Source organism: Cariama cristata, unplaced genomic scaffold (assembly GCF_000690535.1).
Source record: "Cariama cristata isolate BGI_N322 unplaced genomic scaffold, ASM69053v1 scaffold31715, whole genome shotgun sequence".
Classification (NCBI taxonomy): domain Eukaryota; kingdom Metazoa; phylum Chordata; class Aves; order Cariamiformes; family Cariamidae; genus Cariama; species Cariama cristata.
This window is the reverse complement of record NW_009617488.1, coordinates 38,787-49,942: the sequence shown is the minus strand read 5'-3', so window position 1 is coordinate 49,942 and position 11,156 is coordinate 38,787. Positions and strand designations below refer to the sequence as shown.

Genomic DNA, 11,156 nt, shown 5'->3' with positions numbered 1-11,156 from the left:
AATGATTCTATGATTCTATTCTATGATTTCAATTAATTTCAGGCTTTGTGCTCCTATTTTTAATTTTTTTTCTCCAATGGATAGTGGCAAGTTTTGGAGACAGTTCTCATGCTCTAGTCCCTCAGAAGTCATTACTATTCTATAATGTCCTGGCAGTTGTAATTAGTCCTATGTGATGCTGCAGATAGATAAGCAGCCATTCATAAAGACAAATAGTTAGGCCGCATCATTTATATGATAAATATAACATAGGCTCACTACAAGGCAGTGCAAATACTCGACATTTTCTTTCAAGAGTGCAGACATCTTAATGGAGGGTGCAAAAAGTGCCAAAAGATTAAGGACAGAAAAAGACTTCCAGCACAGCAACATGAAAAATTGCCAGAAGGTTGGCTTATCTGGTATTTTCATCCAATGTACTAGAGTCAGAGATGAGCTTCAAAGCTTTGGAAGGGGTGTGGCAACGTGGGAAGAGTTAACTGTGTGGATTCAGTTAGTGTCAGAAAGAGCTACTCCACCTTTATGCCCATTTTGAAAAACATGAGGTTAACATTTGCTTTCCTGTCAGAACAGTTCAGCATTGCTATTTTAAAATCAGCTGGTGTTAACCACAGTGCAAAAAGAGGGGTGAATATTATACAGTCCGCTTGGCTTAGTGGATTTGTGAACTTACTATAGTTTCTTTATTACACATGCTAGTCAGAAAAATAATGTCTTGAAAATTATATTGGGGGCAGGTGCAGTAGAAACATTTCTGCAGCCTGATTAAAAAAAATTTCCTGAAGTATGCACTTTACGAAACCATTTCCATTATTTTTCAATTAAACATTCTTAGGGGCCTTAACCCCCAGTAAAATAAAGATGAAATTCAGAAACAGGCAAGAAAAATGAGAGAGGGAGCCAGAGTCAGACATGAAGCTACTTGGCTGCACAGAAAATGGCCTCATCCTTTCCACCGACTTTCAGTTTAATTTTTTCCTTTCCTTTCCTTATTTGTTTCAAGAGAGTTCCTTGAAACAGTGCTCCTGCAAAGGCAGCTGATTTGACTTAGGTAGATAACACTAAGAAACTGTATCTTATTTTAAATAACGGTTTATCTCAACTAGAAAGGATTGCCCCAATTAGTCACTACCATAAATGACCTACATAATATGGAAGAAAAAGTGCCTTCAGTTTTCAGGAGTATTCCCTGTTCCTATTGGCAAGATGATAGATTACAGCAATGCATCCATTTTATCAGTGTATCTTAAAAACTGTTGTTGTAGAAAGGTGAAAAAGTTTTCTCTCTGGAGAAAGCTTGTCTTACAGAAATAAGGACAAGAGGAAGAATTTCAGCCCTAGGGAAGAACACGCATATAATTCCAAGAATTCACTTGAGGGATGAATTCTGAATTTGGGGGAAAAAAATAAATCTGAAACAATTAGCACCTCCAGGCTAACTGACCAAAGAAAAAACAAAAAACGGAGTTAAACTTCCTGATTTTGCATGTTCAGCACTTTTATATCCTTTTGGTCTTCTAGGTTCTGCTTCTATTACAGAACATCACTCCTCACTGCTACTCCTAAATCTCACTACTGTTCACTTGCCAATTTCTTATTAGTTGTCTTACTTCTTTATACTATGATCAAAGTTGTCGGTAGTTTAGAAATGTTCATTTTGATGAGGTGATGTGGACTTATTCTTCAGCAGCCTTTGCTTAAAAAGAAAAGTATCTACAACAACAGTAATGTTAATTTAGTTGTAGAGAGAAGCATAAAATATGAATCCACTGAGTCTGTCCTTCCCTCTGCAACCTCATCAAAAGTAAAAGAGGATTTGCTCAATGACTATCTAAATTATTTATATCTAAATTAACTAACACACTATAAAACTTGTGAGTGCCGTATTCAAAGGAAGAGGCTCCAGTGATATAACCAAAGCACACAGGAGATAACAGGGTTCTAGTCTCTTGGGGCAGTTTGAGCTTCTAGCAGAGAACAATGGCTATTAGTGATGGCACAATGTGCAAAACCACACATCACCCCTGGGAGAAAGATAGCATGGGTCAGCTGAGTCCTGGCATTTAAAAAGCTTATATTGCTTCAAATCACACTTGACTTTGTACATACTTAAAATTAAACTCTTCATAGTTCTAAGGCCACTACCTGGTAACAAAGGAATTGCTAGGAAAGAATAAAAAATAAAAAGAGACAAACACCCAAAAAACCCAGAAAAAAAGTCCTGAACCAACAATTAAGTCTGAATGTAGTTAAGAAAGTATCAGATTAAAACTGTAACTTGCCACAACTCCTCCTTAAGAAGAATGCTTTTTTAGTAATACTATTTCCAATTATTCCTTTCATTACTTACTGTACTGCTTAGATACCATGATCTAGATCAGAGAAAATAGCGGCTTGACTTCCTAGCAAAAGCAGACACAGACACAAAAACCATTGTAAAATCTCTTTGACAGAGGGAACAATTAAATATATGAGTTAGGAAGCCATCCTCACTGCAGCCTGAAGTCATCTATGTGGGGGATTAAATCTGGTTTAGTTCTGTTTAGCTCAGAACAGGGAGGTGATCAGTCAGAATTAAGGGCAGAAAAAAAAGAGCTGTTCTGACCAACACGGGACTTGTAGCCACATAGCTAGTCCTAACTGATACTGTTCTGGTAATACCAATCTAGAATTTGCCAGCATATATAAAGATTTGGTTCACTTTGTATGCATCATTTGTGTTAGAAATAGTACATTGATGTGATGTCTGTTTCTTTAGAGAGAACCAGAGGTAATACTCCAACTTCTCCTTTGTAGTTTCTGAGAAAGTCTTCCCTGCCAAAAAGCCACATTGAGTGAATACTAGGCACATGATTCACTTCTAGTCCTCGTTTTATGAATTCAGATACACTGTGAAGCAACGAGTCCCTCAACAGCACAGTAACAAGCTTTTTTCACATTGCTAAGGTATTGTTCTATAAAGTGACTTTTCAAAAAGCAGGATTAGCTGATGACCACTGGTAGAAAGGTTTATTTCTGGGCAATCTTCCCAATTTTCACTTAGTCATTGCCATCATTTTCTGAAAAAGCTAAAAAAAAAGCCTAAAAATAACCTTAATTTGATAAATGAGCCTTACTTTTTGGAACTACTGAACCCCTCATCACAACAGTTAAGCCAGGTACGTAGCTTTTCTAGACACCTAAAGTGGCATTCCCAGATACTGAAGCAGCCCAAACTGCTCTTGAAACTCTAGAAAATAATCTTACTGTGGAGATTGTGTGTCTTTCTTGGAACAGTACATTGTACAGGTATTAGTGAGTGCAGCATTTCATACAATATCTTGTATTTTAAAGTAACAAATAATACATTAATGATTCCAGAGGCAAATCACAGAATCACAGAATGGTCAGGGTTGGAAGGGACCTCTGGAGATCACCTATCTCAATCCCCCTGCCAAAGCAGGTTCACCTACAGCAGGTTGCACAGGTACACGTCCAGGCGGGTTTTGAAGATCTCCAGAGAAGGAGACTCCACAACCTCTCTGGGCAGCCTGCTCCAGTGCTCTGCCACCCTCAAAGTATAGAAGTTCTTCCTATTAAGATGAAACTTCCTGAGTTTCAGTTTGTGCCTGCTGCCCCTTAACCTGTCACTGGGCACCACTGAAATGAGTCTGGCTCCATCCTCTTGACATCCACTCTTAAGGTATTTACAAGCATTGATGAGATCAATAAATCTATAGACAAATTTTTATGGAAATGTTTACCAGGAAAAACTAGCCAACCAATTATTCTGAGTAGCTGTTATCAAAAAGGCAAGTTTGTATTTTAGCCAAGCTGTATAGAAGCTCTACTTTGAGGACAAACAATGCAGGCTAGAAGATATAATTTCTGTAAGTCACTTCTTGATAAAAAACTGAGGAGCTTTGTTTCATGATATGACTAAAGCAGAACAGCACTGGGAAAACTGCCTCAGGAAGTCCACACACAATATAAATCATAGTCAGATTTTCCATACCTTTCTAGACACAGGAACTCCTAAAATATCAAACCAATGTGACTAGAAGTTCAATGTTCAGCTGATAAAAGGCTCTGCAGACATATTTTGCAAAACAGATCTGTAAACTACTTCTATCTCTCTCTCTATAGATATTTTATAAGAAAATCTGAGTGTAGTCTCTTAATGAGATTTCCTGGACAAACTCAAAATGAAAGCTAAACTAGTTCTCACTAAAAGCTACACAAAACTCATGAGAATTTCCAGTAAGAGAAAAAGATCAGTAATAACAAAGATGCCTATTTGGGTCTCAGAGCTTGCTGCTCGACTCTTAGCCATGCTGATAGCTTATTTGTATATGGACTTCTCTGGAAAGATTTCTACTTTGTTATATCTAGCAAATAATAGGCATAGAACTCTTTGGGTCAATGCCATTATTATGCAATAATATGCATAAAGCTTTTCTTGGTGATGCTCAGATATTGCTTATTACAGTGAGATATGTTTGATGGAGATTTGCAGTATATTGTACAGTATAAATACTGTAATAATAATGTTATTAACACACTTTTTTTAACCCAGCTTTTTCTTCTTCATACATTGCGTCCCTCTAAATACTTGAAAAATTATTTGATACTTAACACCCATGTTGTACACTAGTAGGTAGCATTTTTTTTCTTGCATTTTTAAAGAAGGGATATCTCCTCATGCTCTTTTATTAAATGGTCTCATGCAGGGTAAATAGGAGGCTTTGCATGGGCTTCAAGAAACTACGGACCAGGATTTGAGACAGAAATGTAAGATGTCTGTACAAAAGTGCTACTTTTTTGAAAGTATCTTTTATCTGTTACCAACGTTAAGGATTTCAAATCAGTTATTAATAGCAGACATTAATCTTATGATTATATTCTTATTGTAATCTTCTCTGAATTTAAATCACATGGTGTGACTCACTGATCACTGACAAAGGAAGAAGCTCGAATCTTCATTCACACAAGAAGGCTCGGGTCCCAGGAAACATGTCTCCCATCATGCATTCCATTCAGAATTTCAACATCATCTTCTGCTATTGTAAAATCAAACACCTATGGGAATGCATATATAGTTAATATCATGAATATAGAGAGAATTGGGAGTGTTTCTGTTATTTGAACTGACCAAAATTCATTTAAATGTGAGGCAGAATTTTTCTATATTTTTCCTTCTGGAAATTCTTCTTATATTTTGTTACAGACAAATATTCTATTAAGCTGACACCCTCCATTGGGTCCTTTGCTCCTTTTGTGACCCATTTTTAAATCTGTAGACTCTGTTAAGATGGTTTTGTAGCACTCTGGCCTCAAGCAAGGGTCCAAGAGAATGATAGTATCAAAGCCATTTTTGACAGCATTCCATACAGTCACTGCCAGAGGTATATGAATACCCTGACCGCAATCCCTCTGGAAACCTGAGCTCAGTATTTCACTTATGTCCCAATGTTCAGTTTAGAGTGTTACAGTTCTCCTCAGAACTTTAGCCAAACAGAATCATTAAAAGGTATCAGGACACTCACGAAGCTAGTGAACCAAAGGCTCTATCTATCTTTTCTATGTGTACTTAGACAAAACACTCATGCATCAGCCAATACAGAAACAGATACAGTGCTATAGTGCCTCAGTACTAACTCGAACTTGAAAGCAACCACCTGTCTTCACGCACAGCCACTGACTTCTCCTGTGGTGAGACCTGCAACATGAATGATGATGTCAGTGTTTTCTTAGCAGGTGTCTCATTCAGACATTATCACTTTGGAACTGAAGCTGCTTTAAGCTAGTCTGTTGTCTTTGTCAGAGCTCCTTCATACTCCATCAAAAGATCCCATGGAGCCTGAACTGCTGCCAAATGAGCTCCTCCCATCCTGCATTATCCAGCAATCACTGTCTGCTGGAATGACCCTTGTAGTCAAACCTCAGTACTCAAGCTTTTTAAACCTAAACCAGGGACCAGTCACAGAACTAGAAATACTATATATAATACAATATACTGAGGGCTTAATGAGGTCAATGTTTTCACCAACTTGACTAGAGGCGGTAGAGACTCAGGCCAACACAGTGACATGAGGCGGGGGGAAAGGGAGATGTGATAAACAACATTTGATAACTGTGCCAGTTCTCCCTTTGTCCTCTGCATCCTAACTGTTTTAAGTTTTGTTGCAATGCATTCCCTTGGTTGTATGAAAAGAATTGGTGGGGTCACACAGTAAAGTCTGTAAAAAACAGAATTAATCTGGATTTAAAATATCATTGGCAAAAATAAAATAAAATAAAAAGCATAAGGAAGGGGTTTTAAACTGTTTTTGTTCTCTGATCTGGTTCACAATACCATACCACAAACAGCTGTGCTTGTACCACAGAAGACTGTACACGTCAGAATAAATAGTCAAGGCAGGGGCTGTATAAACAGGCATAGCCACCAGGAGAAATCCTCATTACATGTACGTTGATTTACATCTACTCACACACACAGTATTTAACTAGCAGACAGAAGTTTCCTATCTTCTCGCAAAGTTTCTTCCTGATTTGCCAAACAGTTCATACCCCCATGATATTTTTGGAAGTAACAATAAGTTTGTTGTGGTTTCCCCTCCCCTCTCCCAAAGAAAGCACACTTTCAGATTAGAGAAATAGAGAGAAAAATGAAGTAATGAATTAAAAACATTTGGTACAAAAAGAATATAAAAAAAGGAGGATGGGGGGAATCATGCTGCCAATCCTGATTCATTCCCCACTTTTCTTTGTCCATCCCCTTCATGCTGGGACCTTCTCTGCAAGTTGAGTAGAAGGAAGAAAATAGGGGAAGAATCAGCTCTGGCAGGACCAAGATTTCCTTAGAAGGTCTCTATCTCAGGTAGCCCCAAGAGAGTTTTACAGCTTTTGTACAGCATTATGCACAGCATACAAACTCCTTCCTACGTGCTTATCACAAAAAGGACCTAACTATAACCAGATAAGGATGTTCTGCAATCAGCCAAGTAATAAATAAAAATATTATTAATAAAAATCAACTATGAAAGGTCTTTCTATGGATCTTTTTTATACACAGTGATTAGCCCTCCAGTTGATTTCTGACATTTGTGAAGTATGGTTTTCTACTATATTGTAGTAATTTTATGGTACTATAACTTGCCAATTTTAACCAAGTTGCCCCAATATAAAAGTGGTATAGGAAAATGGGCAGGCAAACCAAAGTATTAGAAACAGTAATTCGGATGTTAGTCAGACTTGAGTGCATAGCCAAATCTTACCTTGCAGTTTTCCTGTATCCTTTCTGCTTTTGTGGACTTTGGAATAGTGACAATCCCATTCTGAAAGACATAACACTTCTCATCATTAAAATTTACATAGTTTCAAAGAAAATGATCTCTCGTCAAAACATTTCAAGACATTCCTCATGTCTTCTGAGGTTTTAATTTCATTTTTCAGAGGATGCTGACATTTCTATATGCTATTTTTAACTGCAGTTATATACACTGCATTAAATTCCAACACAGATTATGTGGTTTATGTCAACTTCATACACTATTTCACTGCTTAGTACTTTCTGTTGAGTGACAGAAATGGAACAATGCCCCATACTGCTTGTAACATTTCATTTAAGAAAACCTTTTATTGGTGCTTCTTTTTATTCTCTACAATCAGATTATGTGCATTATTTAAAATACTGCCATGTTTTGTATACTACATTCCAAATTTCCAGTACAGCACAGTTAGTTCATGTGATATCAACGTACTGAAGGCAAAAATACTTTCTGTATAAATTCTGGTTTGATGCACAAAACCCGAAGTATTTGCATTTTTTTCCTGCGAGGAGATACATTTTTATTACCACCCACCATTACCTGTATGCTCCAGCGTATGCAAATCTGTGCTGGAGTTCTGCCATATTTCTTTGCCAGCTGAATGATACTGGGATGAGCGAGTGCTTCACCTTTGGCTAAAGGAGAGTAGCCTTCAAAAACAATACCTCTGCTCCTACAATAATCAACCAGCTCCTGAGGTCTTTGGAAAGGGTGGTATTCAACCTTAGATAAATAGAAACAAACCTTGAGAGTGCATTTAGTAGAAAACATCATTGATAAATGAAAATATTTTTTCTCTCATTTTACAAATACAATATGAGTGAAATCACTGCTTCTGGGAGATAGATGTAAGTTTTAGAAGACATGTGAAGGATATTAATCCACGAGCATTTTGCCATTAATTGGCACAATAGTTTACTATGTATTTTATGTTTTGGCCAGACGTAAGGTGCACGGAGCAGTTGTCTGCCCTTCCTGCAGCTGGACTTGCACTCTTGTTCTGCTCTGTGTTTGAGAAATATACGCATAGTGAATGTCAGCATCAGGTCATTTTTATTGGTGATTTGAGACTACCTTCTCTTCCCCAAATCTACTTCCTTTCCTGTTTCTTTACTAATGATCTTTGAGTTGCACAGGCAAGGGGAGGGGGCTGGGTGGGGCCTGGATTTGCAAGAGACCAACCAGCACAATCTGCTCAGGATGAGGGCCTGACCTTGGAAGCAAAGCCTGTTGGCATGGATTGTACACGGAAAAATCTTGTATTCTGTGTGTGGTGTCACCAACAGCTTATGCAGGGAAGCAATCACGCTCTGGAATGAAGTGTGAAGGAGACCCTTTGTAGGAAGGAAGATCACAAATTGCCAAGAAACAGTTAAAAGATGAAAAGTAACAAGCAACAAAGACATAGCTGTTGGAAGCAAAAGCAAACAGAAGTTATTGGAAAGTAAGGATCTTGGAAGAGCCACGTATTCTGGCATGTAGCAAAAGCCAAAAGAGAACCTCTGTAATATTCCTTAATATGTGATTTAAATAAGTATTTCACAGATTCTACATTGTAAGAAGCATACCTTCCTCTGCATTCAGATAAAAGTGGGTAGTGTTTTCTTTTATAAAATACATAGTCATGTGATGTATTTTTGTAACTGGCTGTCACCATTGTTCCAGTGATCTAACTCTTGCACATTTTGAAGAAAAATACTCTTCTGAACAATTACCTCAACACATGGAATCTGGAAAATTTCTTCTGCCATGAAGAGGACAAATGAACATTTCCTGTTTCTCATCTTTAGTACATGTTGTCTTTTCAGACAACAATAGTTGGGAACAATAGGCTGGCAGTCATTCAATATGTGCTAAGAAAAAACTGCCCCTCGAAGGCTGGGCTGAGTCAGCCTAAAGCTGCTATGATCTAAATTACTAAGTAGACTCGGGAAAAAGGTTCAAGCAGCAGACATCCATGTCTTTAACCTTTGATGTTTCTTGACCTTTGAGTAGCCTTTGTATTTCATGTTTATATGTGTAAGACCAGTCTTTAGGTCATACAGTTATTCACTTGTTTGCACCTGAGCTCGCTAGAAATTTTTTTTTTTTTTTTTTTTTTTTTTTACACAAAACTATGAGGGGAAAAAGAAAGAGCAAGCAGGGTGTATTACTTGATGATTACAACAGTAATAAGCAATTTGAGCAGACGTTCTTTACACTAAGTGTAATAACAATATAGCCTAGAAAATATTAAAGAATGTCGTATTCTGGATCAAATGCTGAAAAAACTGCAGCAGCACCACTATGGCAGCAGGTGACTTATTCAACATTTATTACTAATATAACTGCAAGCAGAATTTATCTGCTGGTCTAATCAGATTTCTAGGCAGCACAGTTCCAGGTTCATAGAATCCTTGAATGGTTTGGGTTGGAAGGGACCTTAAAGACCATCTTGTTCCAACCCCCCTGCCACAGGCAGAGACACTTTCCACCAGACCAGGTGGCTCAAAGCCCCATCCAGCCTGGCCTTGAACACTTCCAGGGAGGGGGCATCCACAGCTTCTCTGGGCAACCTCAATCCATCCCACTCCTGGATAGATTGAGGTTACACCAGAAATATTTAAAGCAAGAAAAGCATGCTGAGATGTCACCTGTCTGCTTCACAAGCAGAATACATAGCCACAACTACTTCCTACTTGGGAAAATGATATTTTGTGTCTTTCACTGAATCAAGAGACTCCCAAGTTTCGTGAATTGATTTTGGCACATGCACTTGTGTGTTGGGAGCAGCAAGTATTGCTCTTCTTAAATATATTGCTAAAATAATCAAATACTTAAAGAAAATAAGCACTTTTGAATTTCTTTTTTTGTGAAAACTTTCTGGAAGGTTCTAGCACCATCTGAATGCAAGGGACTAGCCTCCTGAGCTAGGAGAGGCATAGGGTGAGTGGCCAGCATGTGCTTCCCCTCCAAATAATAATTCCCACTTCCTAGCTTGCCCCACCCTTGCTATTTTAGTCACCAAACTTTTCTCAGGCAAGGGTTGTCCGTCATGTGGTGGTAGAGGAAGATCTCGATCTTTTCTGGCACTCTACCCTCAGTGATTTGTGCGCAAAAACTGGCATTTGTTTAATAAAACAGTTTGCAGTTCACATTGCAGAACTCTTCCCAGCTGCTACCTGGTCAGCCACAAGGAACTCTTAAGTACACGCTGTTTTTTATGACAGTCATAGCACAATGGGGAAAAGTTGAGCCTAATAACAATCCTGACACACAGATCAGGAAAGTCATACCTCAGATGATGGTATACAAAAGCCTTACTCTTTCCACCCTGCTGTGGGTTCTTTTCACCTGGTAAAGCTTCCCTGCATCTGGACTTCAGTCAGTTTCTCAATGGGAATACGCAGTCGTAACATTATTTCTCTTTATAAAACTGAAATGTAAGTCCAGAAATGTTTTCTCTATATAGGAACAGTTCAGGTGAGTTTATGTACAAAGTGGTTGTTTCCTAACGCCTCAAAATGCAAAAATGAAATTCTTCCTGGTGAGGGTGGTGAGGCAGTGGCATAGGTTGCCCAGAGAAGTTGTGGATGCCCCCTCCCTGGAAGTGTTCAAGGCCAGGCTGGATGGGGCTTTGAGCAACCTGGTCTGGTGGAAGGTGTCCCTGTCTGTGGCAGGGGCGTTGGAACTAGAGGATCTTTAAGGTCCCTTCCAACCAAACCAATCTATGATTCTGTGATTTCTACCCTGTACAAATTTATGTAATAGAGCTCAATATTAGTGGCAGTATTAACAACATTACTAAATCTCTCTGAGGTCATTACACAGTAATTTACACTTCTATAAGTAGAAAAAATATTGATG

General features: G+C 38.3%; 1 protein-coding gene across 1 annotated transcript in view; it reads right to left on the bottom strand.

Moving 5' to 3' along the window:
• Positions 1-4,962: 4,962 nt before the first annotated feature.
• Positions 4,963-11,156, bottom strand: part of LOC104161951 (uncharacterized oxidoreductase ZK1290.5-like) — a gene marked incomplete at its 5' end in the record, with an annotated part of 30,589 nt that continues 24,395 nt past the window's right edge. Inside the window, 3 exons of the mRNA XM_009700549.1 lie at positions 4,963-5,058; positions 7,257-7,316; positions 7,851-8,033. Of these exons, the coding sequence (XP_009698851.1) occupies positions 4,963-5,058; positions 7,257-7,316; positions 7,851-8,033 (339 nt within the window). The remainder of the gene's footprint in view (positions 5,059-7,256; positions 7,317-7,850; positions 8,034-11,156) is intronic.